This window comes from Zonotrichia leucophrys, chromosome Z (genome assembly GCF_028769735.1).
Source record: "Zonotrichia leucophrys gambelii isolate GWCS_2022_RI chromosome Z, RI_Zleu_2.0, whole genome shotgun sequence".
In the NCBI taxonomy this organism is placed as follows: domain Eukaryota; kingdom Metazoa; phylum Chordata; class Aves; order Passeriformes; family Passerellidae; genus Zonotrichia; species Zonotrichia leucophrys.
Window position 1 is genome coordinate 69317196 of NC_088200.1, and position 20522 is coordinate 69337717.

The 20522-nt window shown below is 35.6% G+C and overlaps 1 protein-coding gene across 1 annotated transcript in view; it reads right to left on the reverse strand.

The window, feature by feature from the left end:
• Nucleotides 1-763: 763 nt before the first annotated feature.
• LOC135459636 (3'-5' RNA helicase YTHDC2-like) overlaps nucleotides 764-20522 on the reverse strand; it is a 29600-nt gene continuing 9841 nt past the window's right edge. Inside the window, exons 8-30 of the mRNA XM_064735866.1 lie at nucleotides 19243-19350; nucleotides 17965-18113; nucleotides 17450-17585; nucleotides 16932-17058; nucleotides 16605-16670; nucleotides 15486-15664; nucleotides 15215-15311; nucleotides 15047-15134; nucleotides 14881-14961; nucleotides 13884-13966; nucleotides 12747-12852; nucleotides 12493-12612; nucleotides 11862-12134; nucleotides 11301-11427; nucleotides 10153-10358; nucleotides 9531-9726; nucleotides 8336-8445; nucleotides 6753-7042; nucleotides 6176-6341; nucleotides 5040-5243; nucleotides 2983-3165; nucleotides 1703-1806; nucleotides 764-1552 (exon numbers count right to left, since the gene is read on the reverse strand). Of these exons, the coding sequence (XP_064591936.1) occupies nucleotides 1744-1806; nucleotides 2983-3165; nucleotides 5040-5243; nucleotides 6176-6341; nucleotides 6753-7042; nucleotides 8336-8445; nucleotides 9531-9726; nucleotides 10153-10358; nucleotides 11301-11427; nucleotides 11862-12134; nucleotides 12493-12612; nucleotides 12747-12852; nucleotides 13884-13966; nucleotides 14881-14961; nucleotides 15047-15134; nucleotides 15215-15311; nucleotides 15486-15664; nucleotides 16605-16670; nucleotides 16932-17058; nucleotides 17450-17585; nucleotides 17965-18113; nucleotides 19243-19350 (3158 nt within the window). The 3' untranslated portion in view covers nucleotides 764-1552; nucleotides 1703-1743. The remainder of the gene's footprint in view (nucleotides 1553-1702; nucleotides 1807-2982; nucleotides 3166-5039; nucleotides 5244-6175; nucleotides 6342-6752; nucleotides 7043-8335; nucleotides 8446-9530; nucleotides 9727-10152; nucleotides 10359-11300; nucleotides 11428-11861; nucleotides 12135-12492; nucleotides 12613-12746; nucleotides 12853-13883; nucleotides 13967-14880; nucleotides 14962-15046; nucleotides 15135-15214; nucleotides 15312-15485; nucleotides 15665-16604; nucleotides 16671-16931; nucleotides 17059-17449; nucleotides 17586-17964; nucleotides 18114-19242; nucleotides 19351-20522) is intronic.

The following is a 20522-nucleotide window of genomic DNA, read 5'->3' on the forward strand; positions in this document are numbered from 1 at the left end:
GGACATGACAAGCATGTCCTAGACCTGTTTATGAAATTATTGCATCTTGACTGGCAGAGAGAAGTAGCAACATGCCAAAAATCTGACTTTTTTCTAAGAGCAGGGTTCCTGTAGGTTATATTTACTATTTTTATATAAATTAAAGAGGGTGATAAATAAGTAATAAATGTCTCCCTAGGAAAAAAAAAAGAGAGAGGAGATGAATTTTAAAGAACACTACTTGGTGCAAGTGAGTCTTCAGCTCTGGATTCAAGATGAAAACATATTATACATATATTTTTTAAGATATTTGTTTGGTTTTTAAATGCCTAAAGATCCCTTTTCTTTTAAATCTCTGGATACCTTTTTCATCTCCTTATCTTTCACAGCCATTCATATTCTTGGCAGCTTTTTTCTTGACTGCACAAGGCCCTGCAGTAGCCTTTTTCAGGTCCTACTTAAATTTCTAATGATGCTGTGCCAGAGTTAATGAATACATGGGATAGTCTGAACTATGAGAACATCCTAAAGAAGACATGAGAAACTAAGTAGAAGCTCAGAAGCAGAAAAAGCTCTCAGTTTAACTCAAGAATGAGCAATGTTGCTGACAGTGAGCAGACTGAATTAGCAACAGCCTCACATTACAGTATGTTAATGACTAAGGAAAAGCCCAATAAATGAAAACAGCAGTAGTATAGAAGAAAGAAATGAACTTGAAAGACAAGGTATAAAAAGAAAGAAAAATTGAAGACTACATTGAAAGATGAAGCAACTGGTGCCAATGTACTGACAATTATTTTTTATTTTTTATAAAAGAAGTAGAAATCTTATAACAATGCTCAAGTTAGTTAACTATTAGGAATACCATTTGGCCACAGGCCTCTGAAAGATTGTTTCAGCTTGTCAAAGTGTGAGTATTTTTACGGGCAAAAAAACTGAAACTAGAAATACCACTGGATCAATCCACACTCAAAAAAGTCTCATGCTTCTTTCCTTTCTGTATTTAAACTAGGATTCAAAAACTAGTGTTCTCCAGCTGTCTAGTTGTTTGTAATTGACTATATCCTTCTCTCTTGTACTATGTATACAGAAGTTCATCAAACAATTACAGAATCTCCCAACATATTTGGAGACATCTATCCTCAATTTATTTATTTTAATCAAACTCCAAGAATGATTAATTAACATTAAACTGGCTTCTTCCATACATTTACTGCACTGAGAATTCTTTAAATGTAAACTGTCTGCTGGGCTATTTTAAACCCACAAAAAACTTACATGTGGTGCGTTGCTTTAAACTTAGTTTTGAACTTTACCACATTTTCAAGTATCTGCTCACTACTGTAGAAAAAAATAATCAGTCAAAAAAAGACTCGTAGATAACCTTATTGACATTTTTTACAACAAGGAAACACTGAAACAAACATAATCCCCTCTTTTTTTTCCACTGCTAGCTAAGAGCTAGCAGGACTAAGAGCTTCAGGAATTCGTTTGTTGTGCCACCTTCTTCCTGATCTTGGTATTGTAGGCATGCTGCTGGTTCTAGTGGTTAGAGCTGATGTTTCAATGTCAGCTAGAAAAAATCAAAAGGAAGAAAACATTTAGTTCTCTGTGTACCTGTTCTTCCAGAAGCTACAAATGACAGTACTGAAATGATATAGTGTATGTTGAGACCTGCTCCTCCATCACAAAACCAGAATGCAATACATGAAATAATAACTACCTCCATCTCATTATCTGACATGCTTAATCAGTTGAGTTTTTTCACTCCAAAGGAATATGGTCCCAAAGCTGCAACAACTGCTCTCCAACTTGTGGTTCGAGCTCCTAGAAGCAATCAGGAAATTAGAAAATTCATTAGCACTGCTGCCATTGTGCATGTAAAAACTATTTATTACAAAATCCTTAGAAGAGGTTGCTGGTGGTCTTTCTGAAATAATTACTTTTGCTATTGTGACTTATATTAGAACTAACCCTACAAAAAGGGGTCAACAGCAGATTAGAAACATTCATAAGCAACGCTCACCTACCAGTTGTTTGGGGTTTTTTGTTTCAGGCAAGATGTCAGTTATCAAAAAAGAATTCTTAATGAAGATACCATCACTAGAACAGATGCGCCATATGATTTGTGCGTTCCACAGGCCACTTCCTTATTAACTAAAGATCATTATTCTCCACATCTTTTAGGTTTAAGTGCAGTAAATGCAGTGGAGAATGTGGAAAGGCAGCTCACAGATAATGCAGTGGCTCTTGGTGGAATCACAGACAATAATATAAATCACTTATTTTTGGTATTGTTCAGATTCTTTAGGTCTTAAGAGCCACCTAGAGGAGATGCACTGTCAACTTCAACATGTGCTATGTTCCTTTCCTTGTTCTTACAATACTTTCCTTATTTTTCAACTGAAGAGTTTTTGGGGAAGCAGTGAGAAGACAATACAAAAAGTTTAGCTCCAGAATCTTTTATCAAGGAGATGTTATGGGAGGGGACTGAGGAGAATGCAAAAACTGCTGCAGAGAATTCTTGTGCAAATTCTTTTCTGGCTTTTTGTAGTTGCATTTAGCTTTAATAGATTGGAGAACAGTACTAAGCTTTATTCTGCCTCAAATATCAAGATTCTTTTGAGGCTTTACAGAAAATGCAAACCTCTAATTATGAATGGTTATTTGGGTATGACAGACTATTTTATCTCAGAGGACACATCTGAATCAAACAGGAGGCAAACCTCCAGAAATTAAAAGAAAACCACCAACAACACTTCTGAAAAAATCCAGCTTTAAATATTTTTTTAAAAAACAACATTAAGCAAGAAACTGGTTTGATTTTAACAAATTCACTACTGCAACAGTAATTATGCATTAGCTGAAGCTACAATGCGCTCCAAGGAACTGTGATTCACATTAATATGTACATGAACACAGTTGAGTTCAAGGCTGAACAAGCTAATGAAGAAAACACAGTTCCACCAAGTAAAGAAGGCTTTAGAAGAGAATAATAACTACCTGGCCATCTCTGCTTATTTGTACTTTCTTATTGTCATTCCAAGGGTTGAGCAAATGATGTGCAAACTGGAAAGGAATGCTTTCTTTTCGGATCCACTCCACCTTAAATACACCTCCAAGTTCAGCAGATCCCCAGTCCGGACTTTTCTCACACCCTATTGATGAACACATGCTAGCAAAACCCTGGAAGAAAAATTTAAATATTAAAGAACGGACATAATGAGAGCATATCTATCTATGCTGGAATTAAACAAATGAGTGGACTTCATATGAAACTTTCAAATTAGTTTCAGTGACTGATTCAAACACTCACACACATGAAGCTGGATCTCCCAAAATGTTTACACCTAGAAAGCTAGAAGTATAATTTGTTTTTTCCACATCAAATATACTTTCTAGAATAGAAGCATAAAGGATACCTTTCAATTAATCTTTCACAATTAACATTCAAGCGGCTTTATAAAGAGGTTGAAAAGCTGCAGTAAAAAGTGCAAGGTATCAAGATGAATGTTCTATGCCCATTAGCTATTCCTCATTACTTGTACAAAATTCTTTCAAACATCTCTTACTTCCTTCCATCCGTCCTTCCATCCCTCTTTCCCTTATGCCCTCTTTGTTAACAAACATTCATATACAATTAAAAATGAGGAGCTGTTCTCCAAAGAAATAAATTAAAGCTGCTTAAAGTTTCTTTTTTAATGAAGCTGAAAGAAATTCCAACAAGACAAGTATTCAGAAATTAAATGAAAGAAAACACAAATCCAAGACTGCCTTCAATTAATTTAAGGATACCCTTTAAACACACACACACCAAACAAAACAAAAATAAACCCAGACCATGCACAATGTATCAACTCTTCAGGTGAATTTACTCCAGTTATGACTTAGGAGTCCAAGAGATGCAGTGCACTGCCTAAGGTTACCAGCACACACTGCTGCTTTAAGTCATACAGCCCTAGACAGCTCAAGCCTTAAATGAAAATAAATGAAAATTAATAAAAAGAACAGGGAAAAACACAGGTGGGAAGTAGAGACACCTGAGGCAAGAAATTATTATTAGAAATGTTAATCTCACGTTCCCATGAAGATAAGTGCATCCGGAAGGGCAAGGCAACATAATCTACCTACATCCTGAGTTCAGTGTGTCCTCCCCTCCCAGCTCTCTTGTCTAAGAACACCAGTACAACAGCCCATTTTCAGATTCAAACGGCATGCTGAAAATTACTTTCCAATACGGCATTTGCATTTACCAAATCACTGTACACATACATACATTTCAGAACAATCCTTTAGTGGTATCATCCATACCTCTATGTTTGGACTGGTTCATAAAATTTTAAGTTTAGCTGACTTCTATTTATAGTTTATAATATATAAAGAGATAAATTGAACTTTCTTTACCTGGAGCAATTGAGTTTAGCAGGCTCTACAAAATAGTTAACCTGCAACTTTGTACTAGCAGGCCAAGTCTTCAGCTTTAAACTGGCCACAAATACGTCAGTAAACTGCTGACAAATACCTCACTAAATGTGAACTCAAGACAGTTCGGAAAGAAACATGGCCATGACTTTCCAGCTTCCTAACTTTGAGAAACTACAGTTCCAGCAGAACAGTTTTTATTAAAACTTGCATTAAAGACACATGAGTTTCCTGGCTTTAGAAAGCTGTGACTTGATTGTATCTTCTTTTTCACTTACAACATTTATTTTGGCATGCAGAGAAAAAGTCAGAAATTCCCTGCTTTGTATGGATTTCTTTGTTTGTTCCACTGCTGCCATTTTAAAGCATTTATGTAGGGTAGAAACATTATCCTGACTCACTATGTTTGGAGACAACCTAGTTTTATCCTTTGAGGGAAAAATCGAGTCCATTAAAAGGGACTACTTTGGAGAAGAATGAAGTACTCTTCCTCAGCAATCAGAGACATTGGCACAGTACTAATTATGGAGTGAGAAGTCATAAGCAAAGCTCTCCATACTGTACACAGCCATTTGCTGCGCTTTACTAAACCATCAACCACTACCAACAGCTGAGGACTCAATTAGCTAAGGACTCACCTGGAAGTGTCCAGACCCCTGGACAGAAAATATTAAGTAAACCACGCTGCTTTGCCTAAAGGCTCCATTCAGTTTAAGTTCATTGCCTGGCATAGTGGACCATATACCCTTCTGCTGAGAAATCTCAATGTTCTGGAAGTTGCTGCTTTTCATTATAAAGTACCGAACTGGCTTATTTTGTCTTGGTGAAGGTGATTCGGGAGCCTGAAAGAATTAAATTAAATTAATAAATACAATAAAATAAAAATACAATAAAAATAATAATACAATAACAAAAATTACAATAAAATAATAAATAAAATAAACCAAGTTTTAGCTCTGAAGTTCTGCACGCATGCAGACAGACCTTTCAAGGAGTTTTTCCTCTCTTCTCCAAGGTTATACAAGAAATATACTATCTATCAGCTGCTCCTGTCAGAATTGCATTGAAAGCATATTTACATCTATTTTACATTTTTAAGCATTTTTCAAAATTATAATTAATTCATGAGGGGCAGCAAACTATTATGGCAGAACAAGCCTACACAGTCTAGTGATTAATTACAATTTTTTGAAGTCTGAGACAACTTCAGACGACACAAAATTAATCACCCTAGACTGTAGCCTGCGGCACACTTGCATTTCCATTTTCAGGAAACAAATTTTCTCCCTGTTACACTGGCTGAATTTAAAAAATACAGGAAGATTTATGAAAATAACCTCACAAAAAATGTATGCTTTAATAAATAATCATCAAAAAAACTGCTAAGCAGTCATAATGTTGCAGATAACACAAAACTTAAAGAGAAGCAGTACCAATGTATGCTATAACAGAAGCAGAGGAAGACAGATTCCACAGAATTCAGAAATGCATGTATTGTACACACTGTCACTGTTTTTTATACCAAGTTTCAAAAAAAAAAACAAACAAAAACAACTAAACACCTCAAAATTGATTTTTTTTCCTACTTTGAATAGCTTTTAGAACAAAGATTCGTGAGTTTTGATTCCAAACTAAATATTATGTGGTTGTTAACAATGAAAATCTAAGTTAGGTTCTTAATTTATCAGTACAATACCTGATAGTTTCTGAAAGATATCTGCAAGAGATTCTATTAATTTTGAAGAGCAGGGTAATATGTTTATAAGAACTGTACCTTCCCAGACATTGGAGAAGATGGACTAGCACAGGGGCTAGGGAAGCTACTGCTGTCTGCAGATTTCACTGATGATCGATCTGACCTCTCATCTGAAGTTTGTTTGGAGTGTAAAATATTTTTTCGTTTGTACTTCTTTGGCTGACGTGTAGACCTCATCAGAACTCTAAAATGTAAAGGTAGATACACAACAGACCCTGACTTTTTCAAGAGGGCACAGAATAATTTATACCTACATATCAGCCTACTAAATGACCATATATACTAGTCATTCCAAAACATATTAAACACTAAATAAAAAAGGATGCATTCACTCTGTAATGGTTAAACCTCTTCTGCTACTTCCCAAGGAGTACAACTCATGGATACTATTTCCGACTGCTTTCCCAAACAGCCAGAATATGTAATAAATAATTCTCAATGAAATCACAACTAACAACTCAGCACAGGGCAGTATCAAAGCTTTCAGCTGTATTTATATTGTTTCTTTCTTCTTAAAGCTAGCAGAAATTCAAGTGATGTCTTTACAGATAAATAAATTACAAGCTACAGTCTCTGGAAGATTTCAACATCTTACTTTTCATCATTAGAGGAGTCAGAGAATTCAGTTTCTGCTGTACTTCTCCTGGTGTTAGTTGACCTCCATGTAGATGGTACAAGACAATCTTCAGAAACCACAGGTCTTGGTTTCTGACCAATTCCTGAAGGCTGCTGCAAACGTGCAGACTGTTCTTCAATAGTTAAAACAGCTACAACTGCTCTTACAATTGCTTCATCAACTCGCGACCACGATTTAGAAGGAGCTCGCATGCGATGCAGAAATAAGCTATGCCACTTCTGTCTGAGTTGCAACAGCAAGCCAGCAGCCTGTAATGAATTGCAGTTTTGTTAAAGACTAATAAAAAATATATCAGTTAGGCAAAGGATATCCTACGTCTTTCCTATCAGGCAGCCCGTGGCATTCTGGCAAACTGAAAGGCAAGGCTAATGGCTCAGGGGGGAAGAAAACCTTACATTTAAATTATGCTGCTATCTTTTCTCTCCTCAGGTCCAAGATAATTTCTAAACCATTTCATGCTGCACTGCACAAAACTTAAAATTCTATTGTAAACACACAGGATTTTTCATTTTTCACTTTAAATATTTATCTTTTCTTTAAAAGCAGTCTTTTCATGTCTAATGCCCTTCCTGCCAGTTCAATTTGTATTTATGGGCTCTTCAGACATACTTGATGGAAAAGACCTCTGGTTACTCTACCTTCTAACACCATCAGAGCTTCGCAATAACCAGAAGACTTGTATCCTCAAAGGTTGAGGCTCTTTTCTTCTTTTTAGAAAACCTGACAGCAATTTTCTTTCAGCAGCTCCCGTTTCAGGGGCTCCATTTTAGTCAAGCAACTTAAGTCATCCTCTCAGAAGAGGAAATACACAATATGCCATTTTTACTATTCTCTCGACTCCTGCTCAAATTTTGTCTAACCCAGCCCAAGCCAAGGTCTTGTGTGCTGGCACAACACCACACAGGCAATACAGGTGACCACAAACAGCAGCACAGCCATTACACAGCCACTACTCCTGCACCCTGCTGCTCCCTACAGCCATTTTCTTTTGTCTGTCAGTTTATTTAGAATCTCCCAACTTATGGAAATGGATCAAACTGCCAGGCTGGAAATCATAAAACATCAGATACCCAAATTGCTTCCCAAGCAAATCCAACAGCAGCTGACTGCTGAGGCTCTCCTGCTTCCCAGTGTGATATGCAGGACAGCCGCACCATGACAGAGGAAGAAGGATGAACACTTGCAGTTCTTTCTTCCTTTTTGCTCACAGGTGCAAGATTTAGGAGTTACAGGTTGTATCAATCTGTAGGAAACCCTACAACTCGGATGTTGAATATGTGAATTCACGCAAATGACTAGCCTGGGCAAAAGAAGATTGAGTCCATGTTTGTGTGTTTTCCATATTTCTTACTGAATTCATGAAATAAAAGTTAACTAAAAGTTAGTGTGTTTTCCTGTAAATTTGAGACACTTGAAGGGATCACAATAGCCATTCTTACAGCAAATTTTTGGATATTCAACTGTTTTAAGAATCTTTTTAGGATGGTATGGCATAAATATTCTTCTACACAAAACAAGCATGGAAGTGATAGATTACGTACTTCAGAGTCCAGTTTGAGGTGGAGCCATTCATCTAGCTTCAGTAATGATACATTAGAAGTTGTTCTGTCCTCCATCTCACTGTCACTGCTATCACTGGATACCCTGTCTCCTAAATGAAGTATAAAAACATGCATTAACATTTCTGTATTATTTACATTTACATTAAAAACTTGAACATCACTATATTACCCGCAATAAGCTAATTTTCCTTCTAAATTTTCACTTAAAATGTAAACATTTGTAAACACGCTTTTTTATTTCCGCATATACATCCCAGGGAAGGCCTTTGCTTCAGTTAGAAGAATGGGTTCCCAGACCTCCTAAGAGCCCTACTACATAAACACCTATACTGATGTGATCTGACTCTTTCATGCACCTTCACCAATAACAAGCCATTATCAAAGTTTTGCCTGAAGTTGTTGTTGGCAAAACCACATATTGCTCTATGTTTTCTATCTTAGTATAACAATTAAGAAAAAAATATAAATGCACGTGGCTATTTAGGATTCCTTTTTCAAAGTGCAATTCAATCAGCAATAACATTATTTTAAGGGGAACAGTTTTGGAGCAGTCAGGAAAGTCAGCCTGGACTCTTACTTCAAATTAGTATTTCTACAGAATTGACAACAGATAAGATTATTTTCGCTTCTATTCTTACAGCACGCCATTTAAATATGAAAAAAGGAAATTTAATAAGTTGTCTACTACTTCTAGCTAAAAATATGGCTAATTGGCATTAAAAGTTATCAGTAGAAAATAATCTTTAAAATGCACGTGTTAACTGAAAGCAATATGATTATTTGCCACGTTAACTGTAACTATATTATTCAGTTTGAATCATCTGGTTCAAAGTATCAAATAAACTAGGCTGTAGAAAAAATATACATACTACACTTCTCAGCATTAGTACTGTCTTTAAACATTTTGGTTGCATTTTTTATTTTTTTGAAAACTATACTGTAATTTCCGAGACTCCAGAATCGTAAAGCTTATGAACTTACAAGGATTCACAAAACTCAAAACATTTGTTACACAGCCTATAAATTATTCCTGAACAGATACAGGAACTATATATAGCTCTGTATTTCAAAAAATAGCCAAATTATGTAGAAAATAGACTTGCAAAATAAGTTTTCCAAACCACGTACTAGTATAATACGAACGCAACCATTCCAAATCCAGACTCTGATATACCTTGACAGGATGAAGATGCCTGTAACGCATTACTTGGTAACCTAGCTGGTCCGCAGAAGAGAGCCACAGTGATGGGTGTTACAACAGAACAGCACCTGATGCTTGCTATCCTGTGAGCTCTCGTCATTTCATCGTATATCAGCCAGTCTGCAGGGAGTGCCTGAACAGCTGCAGTTTGGCTATTCACTGAGGGAATCTGTGCAGGAGCAAATAAGACTAGGTTATTTTATCATCTATGTGTCATTAAAATAAATTTTAAACTTAGCTCCTACTTTATGTATGTAGAAATAAATACATAATTATTTACATACACAAGAATAAGAAAAGCACAAGTATATTCAACCAGACTTAAAAGTTATCCTATTACCTTGAAGAAAGATATTTTGCTTTAAAAGAGGATCTAAAGAAGTATCAGTTTCAGAGCAGAATTGTTTCTTCGTAACAATGAGCAGAGATTGTTACCTCATCTAAATACTTCTACAACTAGCTTTTTCTTTTAATATTTTGTCTTGTTACACTTAGCAGGACTAACAGAAATACTGGAAAAATACATCAACTCAAATTTTTCATTCTACCACCCGCCAGAAAAAAATATTTTCTAAAACATTCAAAGTGTCTTTACCTTTTTATACTGAGGTTGACTAAGAACAGAGGTTGGATGAAATCGCACTTTCTTCTCCTTTGGTGCAGTTAAAACCAGGCTCCGTCGGTCTACATGCACGAGATTGGGATACATCCCAGCCACTAGGGCAGCTTTAACTACAGCCCAGTTTTCAGAGTTAGCATTAACATCTCTAATATCAGCTCCTCCTCTGGCTCTAACAAAACCTGAAGAAAGAAGGAGGTCCAAATTGTGTTATATTTGCTTGTATTTAAGATCTCCTTTTTTGCTTCTCCAAAGAATTTGAAAAACAAAAATTAAATAAACTATAAATTAGTTACATTTTTCACAACTGCCAACATTAACAGCACCAAGAAGTAACCCTCACACTGAACTCCTTCCTGGTAAGGGGTTTCATACTAGTGCAAAATAAAACTACTTTTTACAATACTTCCTAACAAAATATTAGAAATTGTGTCATTTAATTGCAACTTGCTTACAATTTAGCATGAGTGGACCCTGCTCAAAACCTAGAGTAGGTGAACTTTAAATATAGTGCAGGTGAACTGTTTGTTAGCATGAACAGCTAAGCAGAGGAAGTAAAAGGTATCTCTGGATGAAGGATGAGACCAAGGAAGTAGCCCAAGGCTGGCTGAAGCTGTAATATACAAGCAGGTGATGGGGTTGCCCACACTGAGTTAATGGAAGACCCCAGACCATGAACTGCCATTGGATCAAGAGAAGCATGCAAGGAACAAGCAAGGCACGTGAAGATCAGGCACACTGACAGTAAGGGATAAAGGGATTTCATTATTCAGGACACTCTCCAGGAATATCCAGCTTGAGCTGAAATTAACTGACTCTGCCTCAGAACCTAGGGTCTGAACTCATTTTAACAACTGAGAAAAAAATTTACTAGACTATAAAAACCCAAGGAAACATGTCTCACACTGTAAGACAGCAGGATGTTGAACAATCAGGCTGCTTTCAGTTAGGCCAGCTACTCCCCAGCCACATTTTCTTAACCTACCATCTCCCCCATGCCCAGCATGAATATGTACTGGTCTTTTTCAACTTAGGAAGGAAAATAACAAGTAAATACTACTTTCCTTACAATTTGCAAACATTTAACTCTAAAATAACATTAGAACTTTTTCTAACCTATTTACCTGAGGCTCTAAGCTGGCCATGCAACTGTGTTCTCATTCCTGCGATGATTTGCATTGTGGCTGGAGACAGGAAGTTCTTTTCACAGAAGGCTCTCTCCCAGCCATCACTGCGTGCCTTCTGCCATGCCTGTAAAGAATAATTTTTTAACATCTGCACATTTGCCTACTAATTTAAATATCTAAAATTCAAAAATGCAGAGTTCTAAAAGCTACATTTATGTCACTAAAATTAACCAAAGTAAATGTATCGAATCTGATTTATTTAACTACTAGATTTTCCTTCCCCATTCCCTCACTGAAATATAATAATAATTTATTTTAAGTTCACTATGTTATTATAGAGATCAAGGTTGCTATTTTAAGTTACCCATGTAACAGGATATCAAGTGGCATCCTGCTGGAACTTACAGAATTTAATCAGGTTTGAAAAAGTCTGAGAAAATGTGTCCCTCAGAATGTGAGTCCAATATACAGGAAGGCCATAGTCTACCACTCTATGTCCAGCCTGGCTGGTAGGTCATTTACTCCGATGCATGAGCAGTCCTTGTTCTGCAAGGATACCTGAAAAGCCCTGAGAAGCACCATGTGGTCGCTGAAGGTTCCCGCAGTGAAACGCTTCCTGCACAGCATGGCCGCCCGCTTCTGAGAGGCCAGCGCGGGCAGCACGAAGGGGTCTCGGTAGGCAAGAGCACAGACAATGGTCAGGACAGGATCCAGGCACTTCAAAACAACGGCGCACAACAGCATTTTACCGAGGTGTGGCTCCACTGGCAATTCAGTGAGATGATAACCAAGTTCAGTGAGATCTTCCCAAGGGTCCATGGCATCTATAGCCTGTTTGAAAAAAGAAAAAAGGTGGGGATGTAGGGAAAATGGAAAGAAGGAGTGAGAGGGCAAAATTAATTTACAATGAAAGCAGAAAAGATATTAATTACATCACCTGGATTTGCTCCCAAATACTAAAGAAGCAAGTCAAACTAGTTTCAATTCAAGATTTTACAGTAATCCCTTCCTTTAACATGGAAAAATACATACACACACATACACACAAAATGAAAACAATCAAAAATTCAAAGCATCCTTAAGTAACTGAACAAGACTTTCAGTACAATTAAAAGTCAGTAAGATATGTTACCAAACCAGAAATACTACTTCAACACAACTCCCATCTGAATTGTATTCCCCTGCTGACCTTGAGCATTTGCAGAGCATTTTTCACAATTAAAGCTGGTGGAGGATCAGGAGCTTTCATAAGAAAGTCAACAACTGAACAATTAATTGGAGCCAGAAGTTTTGTGTGTAAACAAAGCTCCTGCAAATTAAAAAGAAGAAAAATACTATTAAGGTTTGGGAAAGAGAAAATATTTACACACCTTTTTGGAGTTATAAGTATGGTCTGGTGATAATACATTTTTTAGAATTTTTAACTTCTAAGTGAACACACACCTGAAGTGGCATTCTTAGAAGTTCTGGAGTCTGAAATTCCAACATATTCTCAAATCGGAGCCTACTGAAGAGACGAAAACAGACTCCAGGCTGACAGCGCCCAGCCCTGGAAAATAAAATGTGGGAAGCTGTGAAAATTAGAGTTTCTTTTTTAAAAAAACCCAACCAAACAAAAAACAACCAACACAAACTTAGAATACAAATGTAGAAGGTCTGAGGGAATGGTAATTTTGTTCTTAAGAGGAAGTGCCTCATATGAATTAAGAGTTTTCCAGTACATTAATTATTTTTGACAGTGTGGAAATTTATATAATTTTATTATAACAAAATACTTACAATTTTATTATAAGAAAAATCTGGACAAAAAAAGAAGCAAGACCTATCTAAATAAAGTGATATAATTTTGCTAACTTGAGATCAATCCAAATCTCAGTCATCTTGCGCCACAGGGAACCTAAGTTGGAAACTTTGTTTCTTCCTCTTCAAATTCCCCAGTTAGAAGTCTAGATGTAAATGGTAAAATGAAGACCCAAAAACATGTGAATGAAGGAACAGAGACAGCAAATGCTCACAATTCATGCTCAAAAACCTGGAGGATAATGACAACATTTTATCTCCAAACAGGCATTTGTTGCTGTCTACACACATAACTTCTCAGCCCTCACTCACTACGCTGGGAAGAATATGATCTTGAGCATCCTGGTGAATATACAAAGTCATGAATACTCTGGAGCTGGTCAATAAAGAATCACTGCTCAGTGTCACTTCTAAAAAAGGGATGCCGAGATATCAATAAAAAACGAGCAGTAGGTAGTCCTTTGCCCACAGACAAGTTACAGAGGCTGCTGGTGCTACATGGCAGAAAGAGGAATTATCTTCACAGGGGACAACAACCTAGACCTAATATAAGTTCTGGGACATTCTTGAGTGCTGCTTCTCTGTATCTTGGGAAATTAGTCCAAGAAAATACATGACTCTTCATTTACTGCTGAGAAGAAGTATTAACCATTGTTCAACATGACACTGGACTAGCCCAGAAAAATTACCCAGTGTGGCTGCTATAGGTTTGCAATTTACTCTTAATATATGGGATGGTGAATATCTGCAAAATAAAAATCAGTATGAAGCATTTATTACCTGCCTTTTCTCTGGATAGCACTGGCTTTTGAAATCCACACCATCTTCAGCATTGTAACACAACTCAGTGCATCAAAAGACTTCTATAAAAGCAGAGCAAGGAACATAAAACCACAATTAACCATGATACGTGAAATAAAAAGTTATTAATAAGCTTTTAACAGAAGTTCTTTGAAAAACAGAAAAAATAATTTGAACTAACAACAGCAGCTTCTGGCACAAAGGTATGCTCTGAAGTACTTCCTTTCAATTGAATTTATAATACATGTTCTGCATTACCTTTGTGCCACAGTTTCCTAAATTGAAGTTTTCTTTCTAGTCTCAGGAGGTAATTTTGAATCAATAAAAGATACAGACTGTATTGTGAATTATCACAAATCAGGAAAGAAACATGTTGTTGTATTGATTAAAGTCTTCTTTGTCATACTTGGAAATCACATCCTTATTTTCTTACATTTGATGCAAAGTTCCAGAAATTTGGCATTATCTCTATGAATTTGGCATTATCTCTATGAAATCCAACTTCATTTTCAAAGACATAGGTCTTAAACTACCTCATCATACTCTATCTCCTTTCTTTCACATGTAATTTGGGAATGGGCATTCAACTCATCATAAGCAATACTTAAAAACTTAATGGCTTCGATTTCGACTTGACACAATAGTAGGACAAAGGGAACTCCCAGTGTTCTCTTAAGTCTCAGAAAGTTGGTGGTCTCAACAGATGGACTTGTTTAAAACAACTAACAGAAACTATAAATTTTTACAAAGTACATTAGCATATCAATCTACAACAGTTTTTACAAGGTTTATCCAAAGCTAATTATTTACAGTATTTGTCATAAAATAAATGTCAAAACTTCTGTGATCTTTGTTGCTTGACATGCACTAGCTGTCACCCTACTATAAGACAACAGTCCTCTAAAATTTACCTATTATGTATTGTAGAATAACACTAGGAAGTTTACTTGTCACAGAAAGTTTTAACCAATCATACCTCTTTCACCTTGCCTGAGTCAATAACAAATACAACATCATTGACTGTTATGCTGGTTTCTGCTATATTTGTAGAAAGAATCTGCAAATAAAACAACCAAAAATGTAGTTAAAAGCAAAGACAAAAGAGATTCATACAGTATCTGATAAAGTCCTCCAAAACTTACTATTTTGCGCACACCAGGAGGTGGAGTTATAAGTACTTTCTTCTGATCCGAAGTCTGCATATTTGAATGAAGCATGAAAACCTGGTATCTAGTGCAAGACAAAGAGTACATTGAAGTATTTTTAAAAGACACAATGAAAACTTCAACCGTAAGAACCAGAGGCTTTACCTGTATGCATTGTCAGCAAATCTCCTGTCATCAAATAGAATACGGTCCCTCAGGCTAACTATCTCATCATATCCAGGAAGAAATATTAAAATTGCTCCTGAAAAAGAAGGTCGTTGGCAGAGTTAAGCAGCAAATTCACTTAAAATACACATCAGTACTGTGCAGAGTAGCATTTGGAAGGTTTTACCTATTTAGTGTTTCCAAAAGAAGGGCAGGATTTACCAAAGGCTGAAAGTACAGTCATTTATTGGGAGTTTGTGTTTATACTTACCGGTCTCAGAACTGTGACAGATGTTATAAAGTAAGTGCATAATAAGGTCAAGATCCACTTTTTCATCATCAAAACTGTGATGATAAGCTGTCAACAGCTCTCTGTCCTCTGCACTAAGGTCACTACCACTTGTTCGGACCAGGGAACTTTCATCCAGATTTCCAAATCCTGCTGAAGCACTAAAATAGAAAAATGCACAGACCAGAGTCAAGGCTGCTTGTTTCAGGTTTGCATTCAGCCAGCAAGTAAACTTAGATCAACACCAACAAGACTATTCCTTTCAAATTTAAATTTTAAAGAGTAGCAGAACAGCATCTTCAAAATACTGTTACTGTTCAGTGATATAAGTAAAAGCCAACAAAGCATGAAACTTCAATTTTTAGCATAACTTCACTTTTCTTACTCTTTATTGAAACACAGCCATAAGCAAAGTGCCAGAATTCAAAGTATAAAGACACTACCTGTTTACCTGTTAAATAAAAAGTATTTAAAAGAAATGTTTCCCCAAATGTTTTCCTCAAATGAACAGGTACTACGCAAATGGAAACTACACTAAAAAGTGCTCTAAAAATACTGGTCTCTACCAAACAATAACTGAACTATAACTGTAAGGTAATCAGAAACCAATTCTTAAATGACCTAGTGTAAATGTTACTTCTATAAAATTTCTTTAATATGGCTACTATGTATATACAACAATGTACAGATAAAAACACAACAGGTTTGTTTCCTAAATAAGCATCTAAATTAAAATGGTACACAGTAGAATCATTATCTCTATTTATCTAAGTCAGTATATTCATATCCTGCCTAGACATATAATCATGATAGCAATGCCCATATCAAAATGATAAAAATAACAATATGAAAGAAGTCTACACAACTCTAACTACATTTAACCTAGGATTTGCAAACATAATCAATGAAATACACTGAATACAAAAACCCTTTTTTTATTAAGAGCATCTTTTTGAAACATTCCTGGTCTCAAATAAATCCTGCTATTTAGGTCAGATTTAAAGGCATAAAAAGCTAAAAATTGTTCTGATTAGAAGACAAAATTCCAATTTCCCTTTAACATTTCCCTTCAACTGTTTCTGCAAAGTAGTTATAGCTTACCTGTAGGATTCCAACAGGTCAACAACCTCGGTCTGTCCAAAGTGCTTAGCCCAGTCCACAGCCATCCTGACAGAATACACAAAAAATCTTTCTTAAACTTCTCGCTTCAAAAGACACACAGCCTAAGACTCTGAATTAAGAATGCAATTTATAATTTCCAGAATAAAATGTGATAAACAGAACTTAGAAAATGCTTTGAATGTCAAAATTTACTATTGCATATAGTAGTCTATTAAGTTAGCAATTAGAATTTTCTTCAACATTTAAACTTTCTCATTTGTATATTGACAAATGAATCTGTGTTTTGGTTTGTCTGTTTGTTTTTACCAGCCATTAGAAGATCTGCAGTGGATATTTGCTCCCATACTGATCAGCTGCTCTACTTGACTCAAAAAGCCTCTCCCTGAAGCAATCATTAGTGCAGTCGCACTGGTTTCACTGTGCCTATAATCAACTGAGAATTACAAATAAATAAATAAATAAACAAATAAACCAGCAAACCAGATAAAAACATTCTTACTTTTGCACCTAAATGAGGTATGAATGTGGCTTACATGACTTTTAAAATCTAGGCCAGAGAGAATTTGTTTTCTGACTTCATCCCACCATTCAGTTTGCATGAATTTAACACCACTTTAGACACGCTGCAACATCTGTTAATACTTCAAAACAAGTACAAACAAAAAAATAACTAAACAATTCATTAATTCTGATAATTCTATTCACTTTTCCAATAGGCATCAGAATTCAAACTTAACAACATTTGAAACTGGAGATAAAGCAGCCACAGAAATTCAAGTCATTTGTTATTGTTTTTTTCGTATGTTATAAGATGACAGACTTACCACTGACATTTTCATTTAAAATGAGATGGAACACCTGAGCAAAGGCATCAATATCTTTATGCAACCAGATGTCAGAAAGACAAGAATCCATTTCTTTTATTAACCACAGTTCAAGGCAATTCACATCTTTTTCAGTCTGAAGAGGAAAAACAGTATTGAAAGATGGATGTCTTCCAAGATTTATCTTTATTCTCCTATATTACACATGAAAAAACTGAACAGTTGCTTTTCCAAGCAGCAATCAGAAATCCAGCATTCAGGTACCAGTTAAAGCATTTGTTGTATCAAGCAAGTACTTTAAGCAATGGCAGTTCAGCTATTTAAGCTGAAGAGAAGTTGTGCACAAACCATTTTAAGTGAAAAGCACACTTAGGCTAGAGTAGTTCTTGATAACTTCAAAAAAATATCTACAAGATATGTTAATACCTTTCAAGAAATTCTACAGGACTAGTATCTTTGGAAAACAGTTTTTAAACCAGATTTAAACACATTTTCCAACAAAAGAAAAAACTTACCAGTTGATTAAATACTGCGTCACCATCATCACCCAAAAGACTACACTCTTCAGCTGCCCTTGGGACAAACCTTGGTCTCGCAGGTTCCAGCTTAGTATTATTTTCTTGAGCAGCACACCACTCAGTCAAAGTGCTTTGCTGTTTTTCTTCTGCAACACATAAAGGATTTCCATGAAAAGTTTTACAGCCATCCTAATTATCCATTAATTTCAGTTTAAAAAAATTGCATTATCTAATGCCAAAGTTTAAACTGTTTGATCTCTTATATAATCTAGAACATTGTTACCAGTCCAATATAAATTCCATGATTAAGGGCACCTAAAGTGCACCATGGCAAAAATCTACTATAAGAACAAGGTAAGAAAGACCACTTGGTTGCTTAAACCATTAAGCCTGCAACTTGCTGTATCCAAACGAGATTCCTAAGTAGCTTCTACACAATTCTCAATTCAGATGTTTCTCCAGAAGTGAAATGCCAAAGAGCAGTGATATAACTCTTACATGTAACAACTAATCCTTGCGTACCAATAAAAGAAACAGTAGAAGCCATCAGTGCCCCAACTGAGCTTTTCTACCTACCGTGATCAGAGCTGAGCATCATGATAAATATGTAGTTAGGATTGCATGTTACAGCTTTGGGATTGGCCTTTTCAAAAATTTTTTAATACTCATGAAGATAATTACTTTCAGCTGTCAGAAAAATTTCTCAAATATTGTAATCAATACACCCAAATACTTAATCAATTGAAAAGAATCCCCTATATTTAGTTCAAGTGTTACTGGAGGAGTAACAAGGAGCAACTGCTCCTTGAACTAAATACGTTAAATGCATCCATGTCTGAAGAATGCACTTAAAAATGTTAATAGTAGAAAGCACTTTTGTGCAAGACACACAAAATCCTGCATTCTCTAATGGCCACATTTAAATTTGTGCCTAAATGTCAGCATATTGTATCTTATGTTTCTATAGTGATCATGTGGGCAAAGCCCCACGCATTATGCAGTTCTACTTCATAATAATTAGGAAAAAATGCAAAATTTATCAACTAAAAGAAGTAAGAATATAGCCACTGAAAGTAAAAATACTTTTTTCAATCACAATTTACGTCAACAATGTAAAACAGAGTTTTAAAGATACGTGCTGTCATCTAACAGTCTCATTTAAAAATCTGACTTTAGAATTTTAACAGAGAATCACTTTACTTGTTCAATCAATCAATCAATCAATCAATCAAGTAAACTCACTGTCAAGACATAACAATCAACAAGTCCACCAACCTTGCGGCTTCTCTTTTTTGTACTTTACCATCTCTTCGTTTGTATACCCAGTACTTCGTAAAATGTCCTCCAAAAACATCTCTTTAACTTCAAAAGGTCTTCCTTGGACTAAAAGTAGAAATAATTCAAGAAAGATTAGATATTCCCAAGCTTTGCTTGAAGAACATTACTTCTTAAAAACAGTTTTTATAGACAAGAAAGTGAATTAAACATGATTAGGGCCAGATTTAATGAATTCTTATATTCCTTGGAAGGTCTTGTAAGGGTATCTTCACTTGAGATTATCTTCTTTAAGTGACTGGGATGTAAAAAAAAATTCAAAAGGGAAATGTCAGGTGCATACCATGTTTTTCATTAACCTCTTCAATTCTATTAAGTGTAAATAGCAAGAGATGTAAGATGGACAGTTATTTACTGCAATTTTATCAAATGAGAAGAAAATAGTCACTTTTGTTTAGGCGTACTAAGAAAAAATCACTGTGTCGGCAACCTGAATTCCTCAATATAAGAGCAATTAAGACAGTTTCAGTGTAAGATCCCACAAGCAGACTGCCATGTCTGTATTCAGACACTACCTCCTTTCATGAGAAGTATACAAGGAGATGGACTTCTCTCAATATCTTTAATTACTGCAGCCAATTTTGGCTTTCTTTGCTGGCCACTTCCATGTCTTTCTCTCCTAAGAACTTACTCTGATTTCTCTTTTAACATCACTGTTTTCTAGACCTTATTTATGGATATCAAATTATGTTTCTACACAGGAAGAATTCATATCTATTTTAGGTTCCTTAGCAGACACTTACCACAACTAAGTTTAAATCACCTAGGATTTATCTCTCCTTCAGGAAGAACAAGCTACAGTTCACATATTTTCAGAAGCTGTCATAAAGGAAGTCTTCTAACACTAATCACAAATTATGTATTCTACAGAAACCCGCAACTAAAAAATATTGGTTTCTGTGGTCAGGACTGTGTCAACTATACTGCTGAAGAATCAAAGCTTTTTCATTATATGAATGGATAAGTTATCTAAACCCTCTTTTCTTCATTCTTAAATCAGCAAAATTGGAAAAAGCATCTTTTCAATTGTGATTATCCTGTGAAGTCCAGTATGTGATAATAGTGTAACTAATGCAGTAAACTGAAGAAAGAGACAGTAGCCAGAATTTCCAAAATAAATCTATCAATCTAAAAGGATGAGAAGCTGCAAAAAAAGTAAACTGGAAAGCCACACAAAAATTACAATGAGATTTTTTTCCTCCAAAAAAATATTGCCAAAT